We start from the raw sequence: 25,130 nt of genomic DNA on the forward strand, positions 1-25,130 counted from the left end.
TCACAGTGCTTATTTGACTAAGGTCAGTTCACAGGACAAAGACAGTAAATGTGAGGAACATGAAACAAATCTCTGGACATTTCCAGGACAATGGAGGAGCCACAGAGTCTGCTGGCCGGGGGTGGGCTAACGACTTGAATCTGTTTTTTAACAGATTTGACAATGGCCCACTTATCACCTCTCCCACCCCCCAGGTTCCATTAACCCCCCCTCCATTTGCCGCCCCCCTCCGGGTGCAATGCCATTGTCACCTGAGCTCTCCTCTCAACACAACCCTGCTTCACCCCTATCCACACATCTATCCACAACAAAGCGAGCCCCACCCCCCACTCCAGCCCAGCCTCACATCTGCTTCACAGCTGATCAGGTGAGAAATCAGCTCAAGAGGACGAAGGCAAGGAAGGCAGCAGGTCCGGATGGAATCTGCTCCAGACTGCTCAGGGACTGTGCAGACCAGCTCTGTCAGGTGGCCCTGTACATCTTCAACCTGAGCCTGAGCCTGGAGAGGGTTCCTGAACTGTGGAAGACTTCTTGTGTGGTTCCGGTGCCACAAATCGCACACCCCAGGGAGCCCAACCACTTCAGGCCTGTTGCCTTGACTTCTCATCTGATGAAGACCATGGAAAGGCTCATCCTGCACCACCTTCAGCCACTGGTGGGCTCAGTGTTGGACCCCCTGCAGTTCGCCTACCGTTCTGGAATTGGGGTGGATGACGCTGTCATCTACCTGGTACACCGATCCCTCTCTCACTTAGAGCAGGCGGGGAGCACTGTGAGGATCATGTTTTTTGACTTCTCCAGTGCTTTCAGAATCAGAATCAGAATCAGAATCAGAAAGGGGTTTATTGCCAAATGTTGAGCAGGTTTACAACATTAGGAAATTGCTGCGGTGCTTCAGTGCAAACATAGTGTCATAAATAGCACTTAAATAGACATGAAAAAATAAAAGTAGGGATAAGAATTAAAAGTGCTACGTAGAAAGATATGTGCATGAGCTATACATGAGATATATACATGAGAATAAGAATTAAGAGTGCTACGTTGAAAGATATATACATGAGTGCAGGTGGTGATCAGTGCCAAACATGGAATGATGCAGTGACACAGCGTAGGGTCATGTGTTAGTGGTGGGAACAGTCATATGGTTATTGTTCATGTGTCCAACAGCAGAGGGGAAGAAACTGTTCTTGTGGCGAGAGGTTCTGGTGCGAATGGACCGGAGCCTCCTGCCTGAGGGGAGCAGGTCAAACAGACTGTGTCCAGGGTGAGAAGGGTCAGCTGAGATCCGAGCTGCACGCCGCAATGTCCTGGAGGTGTACAGGTCCTGCAGAGATGGGAGTCTGCAGCCAATCACCTTCTCAGCAGAGCGCACAACACGCTGCAGTCTCTGTTTGTCCCTGATAGTGGCTCCAGCGTACCACACGGTGATGGAGGAGGTGAGGATGGACTCGATGATTGCGGTGTAGAATTGCATCATCGTCCGTGTTGGCAGGTTGAATTTCTTCAGCTGCCTCAGGAAGTACATCCTCTGCTGGGCTTTCTTAATGACGGAGGTGATGGTGGGCTCCCACTTCAGGTCCTGGGTGATGGTGGTACCCAGGAAGCAGTATGAGTCCACAGAGGTGATGGGGGTGTCAGTCAGGATGATGGGGGGGAGTGGGGCTGTGTGCTTCCTGAAGTCCACAATAATCTCCACTGTCTTCTGGGCATTCAGCACCAGGTTGTTGTGGCTGCACCAGGACACCAGACGTTCAACCTCCCTCCTGTAGGCAGACTCGTCCCCGTCCGAGATGAGTCCAATAACGGTGGTGTCATCTGCGAACTTGATTAGCTTGACAGACTGGTGGGTGGAGGTGCAGCAGTTGGTGTACAGGGAGAAGAGCAGAGGAGAAAGAACACAGCCCTGAGGGGAGCCGGTGCTGATGGTCCGGGAGTCCGAGACATTCTTTCCCAGCCTCACATGCTGCTTCCTGTCCGTCAGGAAGTCAGTGATCCACCGGCAGATGGGATCAGGCACATTCATCTGGGAAAGCTTGCCTCGGAGATGGTCTGGAAGGATGGTATTGAAGGCAGAGCTGAAGTCCACAAACAGGATCCTGGCGTAGGTTCCTGGGGAGTCCAGATGCTGCAGGATGAAGTGTAGGGCCATGTTGATGGCGTCGTCTACAGACCTGTTGGCTCTATATGCAAACTGCAGGGGGTCCAGGAGGGGGGCTGTGAGGGTCCTGAGATGGGAGAGAACTAGGCGCCCAAAAGACTTCATGACCACAGATGTCAGAGCCACGGGTCTGTAGTCATTTAGTCCAGTGATCCTAGGTTTCTTGGGGACAGGGATTATGGTGGAGGACTTGAAGCAGGCAGGCACATGACATGCCTGCAGTGAGGAGTTGAAGATGCCAGAAAACACTGGGGCCAGCTCGTTTGCACAGTGTCTGAGGGTGGCAGGAGACACACCGTCTGGGCCGGGAGCTTTCCGAGCATTCAGGTTCTGTAACGCACTGAAGCACCAGGGCGACCATACGCGGCGCCATCTTGGTTCAACACCATCCAACCCACACTACTGAGAGGGAAGCTGGAGGGAGCCGGAGTAGGCAAACAGCCGACTGCATGGACCATCGACTACCTTACCAACAGACCACAGTATGTGAGGCTCCATGACTGTGTGTCCGAGGCGGTAATCTGCAGCACGGGGGCGCCACAGGGCACGGTTCTCTCACCTTTCCTGTTCAGACTTCTGTTATAATTCGGACGATTGCCATCTACAGAAGTTCTCAGATGATACAGCCATCATTGGATGCATATCAGACGGGAATGATCAGGAATACAGGGGGGTCATCAGTGACTTTGTTGGTTGGTGTGAGACCAACGTACTCCAAATCAACACCAGCAAGACAAAGGAGATGATCATAGACTTCAGGAGGAAGTCACCCCCTGCAACACCGGTGAACATCCAAGGGAAAGACATTGAGATAGTGGACTCTTATAAGTACCTGGGTGTTCACCTCAACAATAAACTGGACTGGACAACAAATACAGACGTCCTGTATAAGAAGGGCCAGAGTCGACTCCACCTGCTGAGGAGACTGAGGTCCTTCGGAGTCTGCAGGACTCTGTTATTCTATGACACTGTGGTAGCATCTGCCCTTTTCTATGCAGTGGCCTGCTGGGGGAGTGGATGCATGGACAGGGACAGGAGCAGCATTGACAAACTGGTGCGGAGGTCTGGCTCCGTGCTGGGATGTCCCCTGGAGTCTGTGGAGGTGGTTGGTGAGGGGAGGATGTTAGTAAAGCTGACATCCATCATGAACAACCCACATCACCCACTGCATGAGTCTGTGAGTGGGCTGAGCAGCTCCTTTAGTCAGAGACTGAAACACAGGAAGCTGCAGGAAGGAGCGCTTTCACAGATCATTCATCCCAACAGCAGTTAGACTCTAACTCCTCAATCACGATGTCATGAGTCACTGGACACTGTGAACATCCACGGTCACCACTTCATGCATAATGGACCCTCCATGACCTTCCAAGCTATATAGTTTATGTCTTCCATATTTCCAACTATATCCATAATCACATACTGTGTGTGCTACCATTGTATATAGTGTATCTTACTTTTTTTCATTGATTGTACTTAATTGTATTTTTGTATTTCCTTCATATACCTGAGCTGAGGTGACGCAAAAATGTCCCCGTTGTGGGATCAATAAAGTCTTATCTTATTCTCACTATTTTCTATGCGCATTTCTCAGTGTTCACTAAACACAACATTGATATCAGACCTCATTGTTAATCCTCATGGGCACCGTTTGTAGAGTGAAACATGCTGAAATTAACTGCAACATTTTTTCACATGTAGCTCAAAACCGTACAGAAAATGTTTTTTTCAAGTCATTCTTTACAACATTTAGCAAAATACTGGTAATACCAAAATCTGACCCCTACCAGCACACTTTTGCACCGGAGGTTTTCATAAAGCTTTTATTTATTTTAATTATTTTAGATTTAACATTAAAACTGTTTTTTAAATATAAAAACTTAGAATTATTTTACTAAATGTTGTAAAAAAATGACTCAAAAAAGACATGTTTTTGTAAGGTTTTGAGCTAAATGTGGAAAAATGTTGCAGTTAACTTCAACATGTTTCACTTTACAAACGGTGCGTCAAATAATCCTCATGGTGGCAAAAACATCTGTTTGGCTGTTAAAACAGTCAAACAACAGTCAGCAAGAACTGAAGTAAAGCTTGGGGTCCTCCTGGCTTGTATCAGGTTAGGCTCTTAACACGGTCTCTGCCAATAATGAAATATTACAACAATCAATGTTTTCACATCATGCAATAATGTACATTCCTACCAAAAATGTGCATATTCTGTGCAGCGATTCATGAGCCACTGTTAAGTTCAGAACCATACTCAGCTGGGAAAAGTGTTCTGAGTAAAGCAATGCTAACGCTAGTATCAGCCTTTTTTGTTCATCTTGTGACAAAAACTTGATCTACATTTGTGCTACAGAAAGCTTCTTAGAGGATTGTCATCGTTGGGTTTGACCAGGCCCGGGCTTTGCTCAGATTCATTATCAAGAATTCATTTGTCTGCCTTTTCTTTGTCACACATTGTGCTTCATCACCGCATTTTCAACCAATAAGGAGCCAAGACACTCCAGCAAATGTAGGTGTTCCTGTGCATAATGCCTCACTGTGATATATAGATAAACATAATTTCCTTCCCTAAAGTATTCTGATTCTGATATAAAGGCTGTTCGTACTTAGGAATAAATATAAAAAGACATTGTTTCTGATGGCTTGTTACAGTGAGAGCAACAATTGGTGTGTCAATCAATCATATTTATCATTTTTCAGGTCACAACAAGCTTCAGCTTCATTTTGCATCAAATTTGCTTTTAAGTTAAATTATATACATTTAATATTTTAAGCATAAAAGTAGTCTCATAACTTGTTTGTAAATACTGTGTGACTATGTCATGTTATGTCATATGCTAGAGGGTCACATGGCATTTAGCATAACACAAGCAAATTTGTCTATCTGTGCAATTTCCACCTTGCAGCTCAGTGAGGTGGCACAGAGATGTTAAAAGCACCCAAAACACCCTATAATTGTTCTGTTGTGTCAAGGGAAGCTTGGCTGCCATTAACCTCCCAATACCACAATTCACTTCACACATTTAGCGATTACCTTCCCAATAATGCTTCAGTCTGAGTGTTCTGGAGTTCCTGTAATTAAATTGGGCTTTTCACATGTAAGCTAAAATGCTAAAGGATCAAATTGGGTGATCTTAATCACAAGCGAATAACTTTGAAGGAGGGTCACGTGTGCTGGATGTCTGTCTCACATCCTGATGAGATGGGCCACATTAACTGAAGAAGAGGTCGAGAGCGGGACGCTTTTCTGTTTTGTATAATTTGATGGGGAAAATGGCACGCCTTCAACGACAGTTATTATTTAGCCTGTATTCAAACTATTAACCAATCATATTTTAAAGAGTCTTCATGAGAGACCCACGTGAAAGTTAGGAAGAGAAAGACACATTTTTCCTTCCACTGGATTTTTGATCATTGTGTATAGTGTCGTCAGTGATGTTTGGGACAAAGACACACTATTTGTAGTTTTTCCTCTGTGCAAACAGTCATTATGTGACTAAACTGAAGCTTTAATTCATTTTACCAAGATTGGAAGCCAGTTTATACCCTGTTCCCCATTTTTAGAGGTTAAAATTTTAGAGTTTTATGGCCGGGTCCGTCCTGACGCAGACATGGTATATGACGTGGTGAATTTTTATTTATAGTTTTTCACTGTAAAATGTAATGTAGGCTCCTTAGGAAACCCAAATAAATCTGTCACAGGGACACCAACAATTTTATAATAGGCCGAATAGGCCTGGATTCAGAGATGTGTGGACAGTCACATCAAAGTTGTGGGTTGACTCAGCATCCAGGGAACTGGAACTGTGGAATCGATACCCTTCAATCCAGGCTTGTGTCGGACGGGTTTCTCTGAGTTTCTGATGACCTGGGCAGGTGCACGGGGCAGAGATCTTCTCTGAAACCATCCCAACTGTACTGTGGGGCTCCACATGCCCCAGGTACCACACTGAGATCTGGAAAAATACACATTTTACAGGTGATCGTTTTAATCCAGCGGTCCCCAGCCTTTTTTGCGCCATGAACCGGTTTATGTCCGACAGTCTTTTCATGGACCGGCCCTTAAGGTGTCGCGGATAAATACAACAAAATAAAACCAGTACCAAAAAAAAAGAAGATTCATTCATAACACCTGGGAAAAGACCCAGGAAAACTGAGTTAACAATAAAAACGATTTTTAAAAAAAAATAACGATAAAAACTCTGAAAACCATAAATGTCACAGCCCGGTACCAGTACAACCTCCAACAACCTTGCTTCATGTTCTTTCAGGGTTTTGGAGAACACAGTCAACAAGTCATTGAGGAAACTAGTACCTCTTTCAACTGCCTATCCACCATGCATGGTCTGTTAGTCTTTGAAGTTTGCTTTGTGCATTTGTCAGACCTTGAGGCATGCAGTTAAATTCACAGAAGCCCAGGGGGCAGATGAAAGCAGCCTTGGGTTTATCTGCTTCCTCAATCTGATAATAAACAGACTTTAGGTCAAGAAAACCCCAAGCTGGCCCAAAAACCCAACCAAAGTGGCTTCCAGATTGGGAAGTGTGAACGCATCCTTTATTGTCTGAAAGTTGAGTTTCCTATAGCGTATGCACAACCGGATTACCACAATAGGTGAAGAGAAAGGAGACTGACTCTCTGATTACTTGAATATCAAGAAACTCTTGAACGTGCCTGCAGAGAGCTTCGATGTCCTGAGGCTGTATCGGACAAGCACGGTGTTGTTAACCTGTTGAGCCCCAACGCCCCCGGTACCGGGGCAGCAGGAGAACATCTGGTTTTACGAGCTGTGCCTCCAGGTCTGGTAGAAACATCAGAATCTCAGCTAAAAGCTCACAAAACAGTTTCCTTGAATTTCCGGGTCTTCAGGTGTGTGCTCACACACGAGGACCCACACCAGATTCAGATCATCATCACAACTGGGAGCTTAACCCTTAAAAACCCAGACCTATTTCTACTTTCATGAAAATTACGGGGGTTGTAAGTTATATCAAATGAATCATATATAACACATTTCTGAAGTTTTTTTTGTAATAGCTCCACCCACTGCCCCAGATCTGAAATGTCACATATGCGTCACATTGGGCATACAATTTGTTCCATATTTAGAAAGTAATTCTGTAAACACTTTCTTGCTTTTAAAAACAGAATTCTGTTCTGTGATGGGCCCCCCTGTGTGATTTCCAAAGGATCAGGCTTGTGGCAACTTCTGCCTGGAAGCTTCTTTCTTTCAGTGGCTTTTGGACACCACGTAGCTTGCAGTCACGGCGGTAAATCAACCATGCGTTGACAACACCGAGCATGGTGGTTTGCCAGAACAGGTAGAGATACCACCTCCGTGACTTCATGTGGTACTTGTACCTTGCAATGCAGGCGTCAAGCAGGTCGATACCCCCCATGAATGTGTTGTACTCCACAATGTGTGGCCTTTTGACCTCAACAAATGCCTTGCCCGATTTGCTCAAGTGACGGACTGTATCTTGAGGCTCAGTTGCACAATAGGATGAGATGAGGGTAACAGATTTGTTGTCATACCACTTCACAATAACCATGCTCTCCTCCTTAGTCACCCTGGCATCAACAGATCCTCTGCCTCTCTGGGCAAGACTTTTTTCATCTTCAAGCTGACGACCTGCTAAGCGATTTCCACGAAGTGTTCCTACAAAGTAGATCTGTCGCTGAAGAAGTGTGAGCACAAGTGGGGCTGAGGAGAAGACGTTATCAGCAAATCTTTGTAGTTTTGCTCAGCTGGCAGAGTTTCACACAACTTCACCACAACATCTCCTCCAATCCCAACTAAAGTCTTCTTCCCAGTACCACCTTGATAAACAACAAAATCATGGAGCATACCACAGGATGAGCACTGGGCCCAGATTTTCAATCCCCAGGGTTGGGGCTTTCCCTTCACATACTGCCTGATTGGGCCGTGTGTCCCCTTGAAGGGTACCATTTGCTCATCAACAGAGTTGTACTCCTCTGGGACGAAACATTTCAAGCCATGGACGGATCTTCCAGCACTTGTCTTCTGCATCTCTGTGTAATAAATCTGTATTGTCAGTGAAATGTAGAGATCCCAACAGGGTTTGAAATCGGTTGCGGGACATGTTATCTGCTACCATAGGACACCTGGTGTCATTTTCCCAGTATGCTCGATTTCCAGGCATTTGGCATAGACCCATCCTCAGAGACCAATGAGTATTTCTAGTTCTTTAACAGCGGTATTTACATTTCTCAGATGGTTGGAGTTTTGTACACTGTATAAATTTGTTTGTTCCATTAACAACAGCAGCATATCATCTGTGATGAAGTTTTTGAAGTTCTCCAGTGGAGTGTGGATCTCATCTGGAGGTTTGGCACAGGGTCCCTTGAATGTGATCTCAGGGGTTTCGAATGTTTTCTTTCTCCAGGAGAATTTTTGTCCTTTGATAGCTGCTTTGGGCTGCCCAGTGTCCAAATGGCTGTGGCTCTGTCTCTAAATCACTTGAATCACAACTGTCTGAATCACTGGATTCACTTGATTCATCACTCTCCACGTCTTTGTAGGGGATGTAATTAGGGTCTCCAGAATCTTTCACATCCCTCATACTCACTCTCCTCTGCAGTGATAAACTCTAGCGCATCTTGAACACTATATTTTTTCTTTTTATCCATTCTACCAAACAGTGAAAATGACAAAAAAAATGGGGGGTAACTGAAAAACGCCTCGACAAAGCTAAAGTAAAGTTCCATCACAAATTTAGGTAATTTAATAAATTAGTTATGCTTGAATTTAGTTAAATATGACTGAGAATTAACAACAAAGAATACGTTTACTTAAAATAACTGAATGAGCTAAACTGACTAAGCAAAGGATCAGTTTTTGTCTTTTTGTGACAAATATGTGACATCAGTTTTTTAAAGAAAATTTGGAGTTTAATGCCCGATGTGACATATTTGTCACAGCGATATTTAACAAACTGATTCTAGATCAAATTGTTTCAGAAATATTACCAAACTAGGTTACAAATGACCTATGACATCTTATCTAAAGTTTAGAATTGCTGAAGGAGTAAAAGCTTACCTTTGCAAAAAGAAAAGAAAGATTTTAAAATTAGCATAGTGATCTCATTAGCTAACCAGGTGGACCAAGACTTTGAAAATGGTGTCTTGAACACCCAGAGTGCCTCACTTGTCACATGACTGAACTAGTTTGTGCAGTAGACGTCACTTAGGGACTTTATTAGTTAAAAGTCAAAGTTAAAACCATTATAAATAGTTTTTCTCTAAGTGTAAAGGGGCAGTGACACCAGTGTCACTGTGGGTCCTTAAGGGTTTTAAAGTTGTGACAGCTCGACCAGACAAGTGTGCAATAATAAACCAGCAGTTAACGAGGCAGAGGAGGACTGCTCAACAACAACTGATCATTCTGAAGACCACTGCCTGCTGGGATAACATGAGACGTTCTGCCCTGCAGCTTCGCAGTACTATAGTAACTGATGCTGGAGTGATTGGTATGGGCAATTAGCTTTGGCGTTTCAGGGTAAATATCATAGTCTGTTTGTACCTATCAGTAAGAGGCACTCTGAGGCAGCCCAAACATCAAGAACTATGAAAGTTAACCTCAACAGAGACCCAGAAACTCTTGGAAAAGTTGTCTGTGTCTGTCCATTCACTCACAGTGTGCCTTAATGTCCTGCTCTGACATGTGCTGTTCATAGAAAGGTTGGACGATAGCAGTCACATGTGAGCTAGTGCCAAATGGACACACTTATTGATCACTTCAAGTTTGCTCCTGGTACCAGTCAAGACTTTAGAGCATTCCAGTTGTAAAAAACAATCATTCATGCTTCCTAGATTCATACTTGTGTGTTTGCTGTTAATCTTTATGTGTGTGCGACATTGCACACATTGCACCAGAGACTGGACCTAGTTCACTGGTGTTGCTGGGATAGCTCTGGTTAGAAAACAAGAAATAAACACAAGTTGTTTTTTTTTAAGGGTTTCATTGTAACTTAGCTTGACGCCACCAGTAGTTCATTGGTTCTTTAAGCAAATTCTGTAGACGGTAAATAAGTAACAATGTGGCTTCTCTTCTGGACATACAGGTCAGGGCAATGTTCCTCCATGTGGCTCCAGTCTCTGAAAGCAAGCAATAACTCATCGTTAGGAGCGTCCAGTTGCAGATAAGCACTAATAGAGCTTCAGGTTCAGGACTTCCTCAGGACTCCAGGAGGAGAGTCTCAGATTATTCCCACAGTAAATGAAATAAAAATGTGTTAATAACAATCAGTAGTCATACATGCAGGGTATGTAAACTGCGTGAGTCTGATTAGATCTTCCAACCTTAACATTAACATCAGCACCTGCAGCAGATCCATATTTCTGTTTGCCTTCTCCGTCTTGTGCCTTTCTCAACGTTTGTTTTGCTGGTTTTTGTTGTATTTTAGCATTTAAGCTTTTTTTGGCTGTGACTAAATTGCAAATCAGACAAAACTGGACAAAGAACAACCCCATTAAAAATCCTGTGGTGAGATGCTAGAAATCCTTTGGCTGTTATTAACCCGGGGTCTGTAATTATGCAGATTGCCATAGATTTCTTTCTGGGTGCCTAGAAGTGAGATCCAGGGGTTGTTCTCAGCACGACAGGCGGATGAGGGAATGGTTGTGCATTACTGAACTTGCCACATTCATCATGTTGACTGATGGCACAGGGAGTCAGTCCCCAGGTCCCGGTGGTTAATGTAGTGGGTAATTAACTGTCATTTGCCTAGTAATAGGCTGATGATCAATGGTTTGTTAGGAAACAAATTCTAATCCAGCAGCTGATGAATGCCTGCTGAGGCTGGAGCAACTGATGTGATAAGAGGGATAGAAGAGATTGGGGTTTGGGGAAGGAAGTGGAGAGCAAGACTGCTATCAGGATTTCAGATGGCTGCTTGAAGCTCTGCTGCTATCAGCAGCTGCTGTCCAAGCTGGATTAATCCAATTGTTCTCCTGTGCTGGAAAACTCAGACGAATGAATGATAGACGGGTCAACTGATGTCTCTTTATTTATTTAACTGTGCCTGCAGGTCAACAGAGAAGCCGTCACTAGAGCCGCTGTGTCACTCGACCGTTTTGGGCTATGTGGTGTGGGACAGTATGGTGAAGTCATGGAAGCTGAATAAATGAGCAAAAACGTGTTTTATCAAGAAAAAGAAACATTTGGCCTCTTTAAAGATACATTATTATTCTCAGGTATGAAGCATATGTGATGCCTGGTGTTCTCTTAAAGCACAAGCAACACTGTTCTAGACATGTCCAACCGCTGTACCACCGACAGTCTGGACAAGATGCAGATGACAAATCTGTGTGTAAAATAAGCAACACGTCACCAATTTTCTATTCAGTTCTCACCAGATGTCAGTAATAACCCATCCGATCCACACATGCAAAGAAATCCAACCATATATGTCCATAATTAAGTTAAAAGTAATAATGACACAGGGAAAAGTATTGAACACATGAAGAAAGGCAGATGCATAAAGGCATGTAGAGTCATGACAGTATCAGTGATTAGAAAGCAGTCCTGCCACTTAGTGCAAATTAAGATCAGCTGATGGCCTATAAAATGTGTCACACAAGAAACACCTCATGGTGAGCTCTCGTAAGACTGTCACAAACTTGTGGTTGCCAAATATACTGTGGCATTGGTCGCACAATAATCTACTGTCGTTCCAGCGAGCACAAGATTTCAGACAGAGTCAGAAAAATGGTCAGAAGAGTTGCCTAAGAGCCGAGGAGCACCTGCAGCTATGGTTGTTTCAAACAAACAATAGGTTCTGCATGTACCCTCACCGTGCAAGACTCCGGTGCTGAAACGTCATCGAACCTTCGGGACTTTGTGTGGAAGAATGGGCCAAAATCACTCGAACACTCTGTGCGACCAGTTTCACCATACAGGAGGCGTCGTGAAGCTCTCATCACGGCTTCTGCCTGAAGTCTTAAATAGATTCCAGTAAACGTGTTCAATCACTTTTACCCGTCATTGTTATACATCATTTATGGACATCAATGGTTTGGGTTCTTTGTATTCGTTGTTATTGACATGTGAGGAGAATTTTATGTGAATAGCACCTCAGTACTTATTTTACTGCTGTATTTGTTACCAGTGACAGTCTGGTACCATCAGGCCCGGGGTCTTGTACAACTGGTCTAGCAGTGAAAGACTGATGGCAGGTAAACTTCATCCATCCTCCTTCCTCACTGGGTGAGCCGAGGTCTACTGTGCACTACTTGTTTGAACAGCCTTTGGCAGCCAACAGTACAACAAAGACTGAACCCTGCTTAGACTCGGCTTTTTAAGAGACTCCAGGAAATGTTCAAACTGGTAATATGTTCCCATTAGTATAGGTTGGTAGAAGGTTTAGTCTTTTAAGGAGATGGTTGAAGTCATACAGAAAGGTAGGCGATGACGTTTGCATATCATTTTTGAAACATTTAAGTTTAAATTAATTTTTTTGAGTAGAAAATCAATTAATGCATCATTTCAAAACTAACCATTTTCATTCAGACTAATACTCTGTTAGCTAGAGGCAACACTTATAAAACACTGAGCTGCCGATTAAAGTGCAGCAAACGTTAAAGATTTTAACAAATCTTTGATAAGACAAAAATATTTTAGTTTAATAGCTGAATATTACTGTTTTGTTTTTTTGGTGGGGGGTGGGGGGGGTCTCCTCGAAACTGATTAATTTGATTTTTTCCCCATTTAGAAAAAAATAATGTTAAATTTATTAAATTTACATTTAATTATTTTCATTTGTTGTGATAACACCGTCTACAAACTTTAATGAGTTGTTGCACTCGGCTGATTGAAAAGTCAATGAAAAGCTAATTTATAGTGTATAGTTAATTCATCGTTTATAATATGCGGTTTACCAGGTAAAACACATGGAGAGATTCCCAAAGAGTGCAACTTTTTATATGAATCCTTTTTTTTTATTGAAATTTGAGTGATTATAGTTAAAGTTTTGTTCAAAACACACGTCTTGGACAAGAACCAATCATATTTGGGTGTGTTTGTGCAGCAGTCAGTTAATGTTTGTGCAAACATCACGAGGGAATTTAAAGGCTTTGTTTTAGCATACGATCTTGCACAGTTTGCAATCACTTCTGCATTACGTGAGATAAAATGATACTAATGTCAAGGTTTTGTGCTCTCGTGTTTCATTTTAATTCAATCAATCTCAGAGGAAAGTCGTCGGCTTATTTACCGATTTAACCATCCCTCATATCAAACCACCTGAGGACTTTCAGCTAAAGTTTTCTAAAGCAAAGTCCTCAGGTGGTGGTTCTGTTCCACTGCACAGGCTGCCATACATTTTCAGGAGGTGAGAAGAGAGCATGGACAGACCCAGAAAATGGCAAAACTGAATACCATTTAGATTCAAACAGAGTCCTGAATGATTTATTTTGAAGGGCAATCATTTATTATCCAAATACTGATCAGCTGCTGAATGACAAAGACCTCACATGTGCCCGTGTACAGTGTGAGGAAGCTACAGTGTAACTTAAGGTTCAAACAGTTGTTGTATAAAGCTGCTGTCCACAAACACTCAGTGTCTCTGCAAGTGGACAAATCAGCAAAAGCTTCCACAGAATCCAGTTTTCTGCAAATCAGAAGAGATGCCACCAAATTTTCATTTCTCCGATGGAAAGGCAAAATTCCTTTAATTAAGGCAACACTAATCCATCAAATAGGTCCTATTTGTTTTTCACCCAATTGCTGTGTAACAAGAGAGATGCTTCACTGTCTGAAGGTATGTTGACAACGGCCCTTAGTTCTGTAGATATTCATATGAGCACAATCTATCTGCTTCTTTGCCTCTGGGAAACATCCTTTCTGAAGGTTAATAAACAACCCTGCATATCCCACGAGTTCATTCATCAGATGGTGATCTCTTACAGACTGAGTGGCATGCTGTTTTATCATTTTAACAATGGAGGCTAAAAGTGCCTCCAGAACTCTGCCTAATAGGTTATTTTGTAATATGATTTTGTTATCAGATATGTGTTTGCTCTTGCTAGCCTGGTCTTGGTCACTGTGTAGTAACGAATACTCACATTAATGTCCCTGGAGCAGGGAACACAATAATAAGGTCCTCCCTGGGCAACAGAGCTGGCCACGTCCCATCTATTTCGATGGCACAAGCTGTGGCCCTGCTATTTTTCACTGTGGCATATTTTTGTGACTGGGGCCAAGTATGTCTCAGTGGAAAAATCCTCTCTGACGCCTGTCACTCTCGTTCTCGTTCACCAAAAGCAACAGAAGTATTTGCATCTCCATAATTCTCTTTAGTGAATTTCCCAGAATAATAAAATACATGCGTGAGATACAGATGGAGTCAAACTTGTTCAACGGTGAAAGTAAATCCTGAGCTCAAAGCAGAAATTTCAGTTGACTGTTTCCGAACACGTTCACCAACGAGCCGACCGCTTCAGCTGCACCTGTAGACCTGGTTTAACATCTATGGTCATCTCATCCAGATCAGAGGTGAAACGTCTTCAAGCAACTTAAAGAAGTCTAGACGCTTTTCTTTCCAAGCTCCTTAGACTACGATGAGCTGGATGACTGAGAACCTTCACAGATATTCTAACATCTATGAGACGACTAAAAACTCATTTTAAAAAGTATAACGATGTGGAAATAAAGGGAAGACAAATAATTAGGCCTCATTTATAAACAGGGTGTAAGAACAAATCTGAGCATGAACTGTACATACAAATATTTTATGTACAAGTTTGTGATTTGTCGCCATTGAATCGAATAGAATAAGACAGCAGGAATAAATAACAAACAGGAGAAATAAACAAAACAACAGGAAGGCCCATGTTGGAGTGCAGGTGGGAAAGATCTTGGAAGTAGTGCAGATGATTTGGTCTGAGTGTGTGAGCGGCCCGAGCGATGAGGTTACTCAGACCGTGGCTCAGATGGGTGGATGTTTGTTACTAATCCGAATGGCCCAGAGGAGGAAGCTGTGAGTCTGGAGGTGGAGCCGATTCACCTGAGGCGCCGTTCGGAGGGCAGCGAGTCAACTGTGATGCCGCTGGTTTTCCTGAGGCAGAAGAGGCTTACAATATCCTCCAGGGCTGGCAGAGGGCAGCCAATTACTTTTTGGGTGGTGTTAATTACCTTCTGCACAGCTTTCCTGTTCTCAGCAGTTGTCCCTGCGTAACAAACACCCAAGCAGTAAGAGTGGACGCTCTCCACGAGGAGCGGTACGAGGCCAGCAGCAGCTCCTGTTCTAGTTATTCTTCGTCAGGACACGGAGGAGGTCCATGATGAGTTCATTTGTTTCAAGAACGTTCAACATCAGGTTATTTTCGGAGGACCAGCGGGTCAATTCTCTACCGCTGCCTGTACGATGTGTCATCTCTGTCAGAGATGAGCCCTACCACGATGGCTCCAGCAACCTACTTGACGATGACGTTGGCTGAGTGGATTGGTGTGCAGTCATGTGTAAACAGGGGCTACAGTGGGGGGATGAGGACACAGCCCTGCGTCGGGGGGAGCCTGACTGAGGCCAGCTGGGGGATCTGAAGGTGGTCCAGTTTTGTGGTCAGGATGTTGAGGATCATGGAGTTGAATGATGAGCTGCAGTCCACGAAGAGCGTCCTCGTGCAGCTCCTCCTGTTCTCCAGATGGTTCAGCACTGAACACATGTAGAGCTGCCTCGGGTCACAGTAAAATCTGAATACTACCTACTATTAGTGGTGGTATAAGAAGTTGTGTTTCCCACTGTAACACTTTACAAAACACAAACATAAGGTGATGCATGTGTCCTCCAAACACACTTCACAAGCATCTCGATTCAGTCACTTAAATTGTATTTGTATCGTACCACATTTCAACATTAGTCACCTGAAGGCGCTCTATATCAGAATCCTCTTTATTTGGCCACGTTTGTGCACACTAATGAAGGATTGGACTGCAGGTCAGCTGCTCCTTTTTCTGTACGTGGACTCCTCATCGCTCTGGATCAGACCGATGGCGTTGTTGTCGTCTACGAACAGAAGTTTCGCAGATGGCTCTCCTGAGGTGCAATCGTTAGTGTAGAGGGAGAAGAGCAGTGGGGAGAGAGCAGACCTCTGGGGTGTGCGATGTAACGCTCCTCAGCCTCACCTGCTGCTGCCTGTCCGTCAGGAAGCTCGTGATACAGTCACAGGTGGAGGCGGGCACTGTAAGCTGGGTGAGCTTCAGATGGAGATGTCTGGGATTACTTCGTTGAAGGCTGAGCTGAAGTTCACAAACAGTATCCTGGTTGAGGTGATGCAGGATGTAATGCAATCCCATACTGAGTGCATCCTCAGCCAACCTGTTTGCCCAGTAGGCAAACTGCAGGGGGCCCAGCAGGTGCTCTGTGATGTAATTTCCATTCTTCCAATGAACTTTGTGACCACAGACTTAAGGGTGACAGGCCTGTAGTACTGTAATCTTGTGAAGGTGGAGCATTTGAAGCAGGAAGGAACTTCCCACAGCTCCAGAGATCTGTTAAAGATCCGGTTGAAGATGAGGGGGGTTGGTTGACACAGGCTCACAGGCATTAGCGTAACCGGTCCTGGACGCTTTCGGGTCTTTGTCTCTGGAAGAGCAGACACACATCTTCCTCACAGGAAGCGGGTCAGAGGGGCAGGGGAAGGAGGACTCCAATTAGTCTTTTCTGTGGGTGTGGGGTTAGGGTGAGTAGATGGGAGGTATGAGTGGTTGTCTTTCAAGTTTGCAATAGAAGGTGTTGAGGTCATCAGCCAGTCTGAAATTCTCATCAGGGGGTACTGACTTCTGTAGAGGGTGATGAGCTGTAGGCCTCTCCAAACTGATGCAGGTCGTTGGATCACTGTAGCTGTTAGTTACGCTGATACTGTAAGACTAAGACCCTACAATCATAGAGCCAATGAACAGAACCCCGTTTGTGAGAAACATGCTCTCTTTCTAGTCCCTGTCAGTATTTCAGCTGCAGCATTTTGGATCAACAGAAGACTTTCAAGGAGTTTTTAGGACATCCTGATATATCACTATTCAGCAAAGCGAGTCGGTATAACACTTTAGCCTAGAAGCAATAAATGCATGAACTAGTTTTTCAGCATCGCTCTGAGACAGAATATTTTTATACAAACTGGAGTCTATTAGATAGATATGATACAAACCACTGCAGTGCAGTACCTGTAATACCTACAGCATGTTCTAATCGCTCTAATAGGATATTATGGTCGACAGTATCGAACGCTGCACTGAGGTCTAGCAGGACAAGCACAGAGATGAGTCCACTGTCAGAGGCCATAAGAAGATCATTTGTAACCTTCACTAAAGCTGTTTCTGTGCTGTGATGAGCTCTGAAACCTGACTGAAACTCTTCAAATAAACCTCTGCAGATGATCTGTTAGCTGTTTGACAACTACTCTTTCAAGGATGTTTGATATGAAAGGAAGGTTGGAGATTGGCCTATAATTAGCTAAGACTGCTGGGTCTAGAGATGCTTTTTGAGTAAAGGTTTTATTATTGCTCCCAGGCATTTGATATGTAGCCTATTAATAGAGAGACTGTCATATTTAATGGCAGGACTTCTTTGGGCAGTTTTGTAGGAATGGGGTCTAAAAGACGCGTTGATGGTTTGGAGGAAATAATTACTGAAGTTAACTCAGAAAGATCGATCTGAGAAAGAGTCTAAATAAATGTCAGTGCTATTGAAAGTAATAATGTGTCGGTGAGACGGTTAATTTTTTTCTGTAATGATTAAAAGTTTATTTGTGAAGAAGTTCATAAAGTCATTACTACTTGCTTGGCTCAACAGCACTCTCACACTACAATTATCCTTGAATTAATGCACAAAGTATGAAAAATAAAAGCAGGCACGAATTAGAAAACAGTTTTGAGGCCAATTGCTAAGTTAGATATATAAGGAGTTTTCCACTGATTCCTTAATTTGATAACTTACACACATATTTTTGTTTGCATCTGTTCATTTGTGCCTCAGGTTGTTTGGTGTAACGGGGAATTGTGCAGCCTGCAGCAAGCTAATCCCAGCCTTCGAGATGGTTATGAGGGCCAAGGAAAATGTCTACCACCTGGACTGCTTCGCATGCCAGCTCTGCAATCAGAGGTGAGTGGACCAAACTTCTGCTCTTTTCTCATATCTGTACTCATACAAATAGCTGGTCAGGATAGCAAGGCACTGTACACTGTTACAATGTACTGCAGTTCAGTACAAGATGCACAAAAAGGAACAATAGCAACACATCATGATGCTCAAGATTTGTTAAAAACAGGGCCATAGTTAGCAGAGATTGGTTTAATTGAATTGCTATAGTTTTTTTAAACTCATTTAAAAAACAAGAACTGAACAGTTTTCAGTATTTTCTAATTCGCCTCGTTTTCTCTTTTGTGGGATGGCAGAGGCCACAGGAAACACACTCACAGTTTTATCTACTCAGATCAGAAGATGACTGAGTGGTGATGCAGTTGGTCCAAAAAGCCTTGGAATTTGTTGAACAGTCATACACAGACTCATGAGACATGAGTATTGAACGTTCAGGGGAGTCCATGAGGTTTCATTTCGCAGAACTTCATTACGATTATGGAAACAGTGGAGGGTTTCTGAAGACACTTTCTGGAGGCAATGGCAAAAACAGGATGTTGCCATAAGTATGTGAAGTGTATCGTATCTGTTTCCAAGGTCCTTATGATTCACTTGTTGCTTTTCCACAAATAGCTTTGTTGTAGCCACATGCACACACAAACCAGACATACTAAGCATCCTAAAGGAAAAGAAGTTAGTTATACACAGTTTGCACTGAGTAATTGTTCTGCCACGTCAGTCTTCAGCCTCTCCTATTCAGGGCTCTAGAGTGCGACCAGTTCGCACACACATTCACACACTGGTGATGAAGCTACATTGTAGCCACAGCCGTCCTGGGGCGCACTGACAGAGGCGAGGCTGCCGGACACTGGCGCCACCGGGCCCTCTGACCAAACCAACTTCATTCTAAGCCAAAGACTAGAAAATATGGTGAAGCATATCTGCCCTTTGGCCTCAGCTGCACGTGCCGAGGTAGGTCTCCCTGCAGGATTGCTTTTCCCTTCATCGGGAGCAGCGCTGGGCTGTTTAAATCACGGACAAACAGTATCCCACATTCTTGACAACATTTTTCTTGTTAAACAAAAGGGGGGCCTAGCAAAAGAAGTTTGGGAACCGCTGTATTAAGTTATGCAGGCTTGTTTGCACAACAAGGCTAAATAATTATATAAACCTTTCTGAATCTAAATAGTGTACTTTGGTAGAATTAAAAAATAAGTGTAGTGCAGGTCTATGGTGATTTTTAGTGCTACTATCATCGAGTTTTGATTCTGGTTCTGTATCGGTTAAGTCATAAGCAGTCCTGATTTTGAACTGTTGTAGTCCTGTTTTAATTCTGGATCAGTTCTGGGTCTGGTCTGGTTGAATTGGGGTTTAGTCCCACCATGCATACTACGCCCCGGGTGTATAAAATGTCTGGCTCCGCCTCTGGAGTCAACAGTGTCCATGAACACGACGTAACGTTCGATGATGTGTCATTTCAAAAGCATCAGTTGTAGGAGACGTGCTTACAGAGCGCTTTGTAGTGAATCAGAAGAGTCGACTCCCACTGAACGAGAGCTGCTCCTCACTTAATTTCCTTTGGCTGCTCAGCTCTCACACAGTGGCTCAGCTATGCTCCAATCCCTCCATATTGTGGCCAATCACATGCGAGGATATAGGATAATATCATCATGTGGGTGATGGACGCGACAGTCAAGTGGAGCGAGCGTCTGTCCTCTCAGTGAGTGAGACAGCGGTGAGGAGGGCTGTGCGAGAGCAAGAACACATAAATATGCCTGAAACACAGAAACGAAGCAGCACCTGGCTGCAGTTTAAAGACTTTTTTGTCTCGACTTGGTCTCGGTTTAGGCGGTCTTGACTACAAGTCTAGTGGCAGACATGAGGCAACTGAGACTCCAACCAGAGGCTGTATGGCAATGAACATACAGCATCTGGAAGACAAAAATATGAAAATGTTCAGATAGACAAATCAACTGTCTCCCTGTGGTGTGTGTATGTGTCTTTGTCATGAAAAGTAATTTATAACCAGCGTGGGAAGCCGCAGTAATGCCCCCCAGGAGCCAGAGGCAGAAAGAGAAAGATCCAGGCCATGCGCAGCCCCCAAGAGTACTGAAGACCTGAAGCCACACATCTCGGCAACAACTGCACGTCCATCCAGTTGGCTGAGAGTCCCTTAGAGCCAGAGGCAACCGCCAGCCAACCCTGGCCTCCCCAGGGTGAGTCCAGTCACCCTGGTGTGAGTTGAGAACAGGGCCCCAGGACTCCAGGTGCCCAAGAACCCTCCCCAACACAGAAGAGGCCCAAGCCACCACCCCCAACGTCAACAGCCACATCAGAACATCCAGCCACGTGCCCTGGAACCAACAAACATCCCAGGGAGGGCAGCAGCATCCAATAGGGAATGATGGGGAGGGCCAACCCCATCCTCCATGGCCGTAGAACCACCAGTGTAATTAAAAAGAAGAGGCAGGTCACCATGCAGTACAGCCAGCAAAGCCATGTGTATTGCCCTACCCAATGCAGCCTAAAACCTCCCCCACAACAAAGGGTAAGTCTGGAGTGTGCAGATGACTCCCAGTCTTGGGGCTCAAAGGGCCTGGAGCCCGTAAAGCACAGACCAGACATCTCGTGGGCCTGCTCCCCCCACACTGGAGAAATCTGAACACAGCTTAATCTTCCTCAAGCAAAAGTACAAGCCGCTCGTACAATCGATCACAACGTGACTCTTCAGGGAGTGGTCTCCGGGTCGTAACACTTCCAAGCTCAAATACACAGAGCAGCCATCAATAACAGCACTCAAGACAGAGGTGTGGCAAAACAGGTGGGCTGAACCAAACACGAGAGCCACATGACCACCGCTGCCTGTAGCCTTTTGTTAGCTAATGTCCGCTCTCTCAAAAACAAGATGGAGCGAAGAACCAGGGAAAGATTCCAACATGAAACCAGTGTTGTCCTGTCATTTTTACAAAAACCTGGACTGCTGCAAGTGTGCCAGACTCAGCCATCTATCTACAGACCCACTCCACTCACTGTGGAGACGACACACTTGCCTTGAGCGCAAATAAAGGTGAAGGTGTATCAGTTTATGTTAAGGAGAGATGGTGTGTGGATATTCAGGTGGTGGAGATTGTTGAGCAAACATCAAAATGCTGATGGTGAAGTGCAGACCTTTTTATTTACTGAGGGACTTCAGTGCTGTGTCTGTACTTCCTGTTTACATCCTGCAGTAGCCTGACATTATCACCAAACATGAGACTGCTCACCCACATGTTTGTTGTTTTAACAACTACAACTTCTTGACTGTGCTTTCAAAGTCCCGTCAGCGTTCTGTAGCAACATGAGAAGGCTGTGCCCCAAACCCAGCTATAGTTCCTCTGATACAGGCAGTTCCTCTAACAGCCCCTCCAGTAAATAAAATATTAAAGTTTGGAGTGAAGACACTGATTTGGTGCTTTAGGACGGCTTCAATGCCACAAACTCGGGTGTGTTTAAGATTGCTGCCTTAAAAAAGAGCAGTTCTGATTTACAGGAATATGAAACGGTGGTTAATAGCTACATCAGCACATGCACTGACAATATTTTCCCAGGCAAACGCTGTAAAATATTTCCAAATCAGAAAAAGCACCTCAGCAACTTTAACATCAGTGGAGATGAATAAACTCATTGTGGTATGAGTGGGACCATTCATGGTGGGGACGCTCTCTAGCACGTTTCTAAAGTGGCAAAATCGACTGCCTTCCCATAAATACAGGACACTACCCCAGCACACTACATTTCATTTTTAATGCACTTGAGTGTTATTTTTGTTTTTACACTTATTTAAATTTTGCTGATTTTTAGGTTTGTCTTTTAATGGTCTGGGGTCTCTGTGGGGAGGGGGATGACAGCAGGGAGGACCAAATGTCTGCATCCTGGTCCCAACTCTGGATACTTAACATGCTTTAGAAATGAGAGCTGCTCCACCTAAAGTGGGATTGATCTGAGACCAGGTTTTCTGCAGAAAGTTTCCTGATCATTTACTTTCTGGACATCATCAGCAGACCCGGGCAGGTCAGCCCTTCTCTCCCACATTAAAATACATTTAAGCCAGCGTACATATCTCCTCTTTATATTAGGGCAGTTCATAAACTGTCAAATAAAAGTAGTGTGTCTCATGTATGTTGTAGACTGAAAGCACCATTTAGATGCCTCTTCTCATGTTGTGTGTAGAATAAAGGACCCAAATTCAAATTTCAGAGGCAGACTTGATAAAACAAGAGTCGACCCGTTTATTTGGCTGATGGAAACATAACAGAAAAAATAACAAAAGTAACAGAAGCACAGAAACACACGGGGAACAGTTTGATGCATGAAAACACAACGAGACACAACGAGGCTAATCAAGAGAAGAGGAAACAGGTGGGCAACACAGCTAAAATAATTAAGAGAAAAAAGGTCATTAAAACTAAAAACTACCAAAATAAAACAAAGAAAAAGACAGTGCCAACCACAATGACAAAGCAAAAAATATTCTACCCGTCTACAGGTAGGCTGTTATTTTAGCATCAACAATTTTCAACAGTGTGTTACTGTAGAGACTACCTTACATATAAAGCTCCTGCCTGCCTGTTGTTGTGATTTCTGTCGTCTAAAAGTCTATAAGTCAACAATGCTGAGGTCAGCACTAACTGGTAACACGTTTTAAAGTCTGGTCTTAGCTGGTCTCTGAAGCATAAACCTGGATTAACTGGGTGACCTTTTGTTTTTTCAGCTTGAGATCTGTTCTGACATCTTACTGAAGTTTCTCTGAACAGTTTCTTTGCATTGTCAGCATGGAGATGTGTTACTGTTCTGTGTCTGGCACGCTCATCTGATGCACTGTTCACTTATATCAATTTTATCGCCTCCATCAAACATGAAAGTCCCCTTGACCCATGGACCCTTCAATAAAGCAATTTTATAAATGACCCAGAAATGTCTCAGTGGTGCACCAGAACATGTGAAATCTGATAAATAAACGAGCTGACACCGAGATCATTCGAGGTTATGAAGTCTAATTATTCCCCAGTCCTGCAGACTGGTTAGTTAGAGGCTATGCTGAAGTTTTAAAGCTGAATTCCTACACCCGGGTTTGGATGTACCGCTACTCATGCACAGTCATTCAGGCATGTCTTCATGCCATTAGTAGGTCTGTGAGTACACCCAGCCCACTGTATCCCACAGATTAAAGACAGAAAACTCAAAGTCAGTCATTACTCTGATTTCATACACATCTCACTGCAGGACTCTAATGGCCACTGCCATGTTTAACTGTTAAAGGGCCATGCTTATGTGATGGGGCTGTTAGTGCAGAGCAAAGATGTAGAGACTGGATTAGAGAACTTATTTAATATTAACCTTATTCCCACCAAACCCACACGCACAGCTCACTAGCTGCAACCACCAATATGGCTCTCTGCCCCTTTAGCACACCTTTCTCTGGCCTTAAATACTTCTAATTGCTGATGGGAGTCAGCTGTGCAAAAAGGCAGGAGAGCCAGCAGGACACACCCACACGGGCAGTTTCAGGAGGAGGTCTTGCTGGGTGGTAACAGTCATCACCATTATTAAACTGACAGCCGCACTTTCCATGAAAAAAGGATCTGCAGCTGAACCCACTTCAGGCATAACATGTTTGTCACAAGGAAAAGTAATTTCTTTAAAATGACATCAAGCTGAGGGACTAAAGGGGACTAGATGCAGTACGAGGTCTATCAGTGAAAACAAAGGATCCCCACAGTGGATCTGATCATTCAGCAATAGTGCTGTCCTAGAGCTAACAAGACACGTAGCTGGTTCTGAGGAGAGAAAAGATGTTGGCAACACTGGGTGTAAAGAATAGGGAAGGAGATATGAGGCTTCATCCAGCAAGCAGTTACCCACAGATCAGCCCTGGGGGACAGCTAATCAATGGGGCTGTTGTCAAGTCTCATCATCTCTCCTGTGCTGGCCCAGTTTCTCCAATAAGTCAAGGCCACAGCTCAGAGAGGCTCGGGAAGGTTACAGTTAGCAAGGCGCAAAGGAGTGCAGGCCTGATGACAGTCTGGGAGAAGGCCAGTGCTGATAAAGGTGGAGGCTCCACTCTGATGTGGTGGAAGGGAAAAAACAGACAGCATAGCTAAGCAGAGACACCGGCTAACAGACAATAAGAGGTCTCTGTCACTTTGTGCCTGTGCTGGTAACTGGGCATGTGCAGCCAGTGTGTAAAACAATTCAATGTTTAATATGTCGTTGCTGGCAGAAGAGGAAAAGCCTGAAACGACCGTAAAAATGAAATAGTTGCAAGTGTAACAGGTAACGAAAGGTAACAGTTTGACAGGCATAAAATATTTTGTTTTTTAATTAGAGCTTGTAGGATTTGAAGGTACAATCACTTGAGTAATCAGCACTGCTCTCCTACCTGGTGTCTTGAACGAGACGTGGGTAACCACTTCACTGCGGCTATCAGGCCCATCTCTCCATCTTTAGTCTTCTGTCTTCAAGCCCCTGAGGTCTCAACAGCAACATCTGGCATTGTAGCTATTACCCCTCACTGGTCGTTGCCCAGTTGTAGTTGTTTCTTTTGATCCACACCAGCTGCTGCAGCCTTAGTGACTTGACTGCTTCCTGGAAGACCCGCCCTCCCATTTATAACTGAAATCACCCCAAACGGCCGCAGCAGATGGCCCCGCCCCCCTGCACCATTCAGGAGGAGTTCTTCCTTCCCACTGTCGCCAAAGTGCTGCTCATAGGGGGTCATATGACTGTTGGGTTTCTCTGTATGTATTCTTGCAGGGTCTACCTTACAGTTGTTGTGATTTGGTGCTGTATGAATAAAACTGAATTGAATTCCAGAATTATTCCAAAATATTTTGTTCTCAAA

The 25,130-nt window shown here is 44.1% G+C and overlaps 1 protein-coding gene across 3 annotated transcripts in view; it reads left to right on the plus strand.

Moving 5' to 3' along the window:
• lmo3 (LIM domain only 3) overlaps positions 1 to 25,130 on the plus strand; it is a 50,545-nt gene that overhangs the window by 21,615 nt on the left and 3,800 nt on the right. For all 3 annotated transcript variants that reach the window (XM_085251928.1, XM_085251929.1, XM_085251927.1), the window contains exon 3: positions 18,149 to 18,274. In XM_085251928.1, the coding sequence (XP_085108054.1) occupies positions 18,149 to 18,274 (126 nt within the window). The remainder of the gene's footprint in view (positions 1 to 18,148; positions 18,275 to 25,130) is intronic.

Source organism: Mchenga conophoros, linkage group LG17 (genome assembly GCF_057382185.1).
Source record: "Mchenga conophoros isolate Kocher_MC1m ecotype Shallow Benthic linkage group LG17, M_conophoros_male_GT1.1, whole genome shotgun sequence".
NCBI classification, from domain to species: Eukaryota; Metazoa; Chordata; class Actinopteri; order Cichliformes; family Cichlidae; genus Mchenga; species Mchenga conophoros.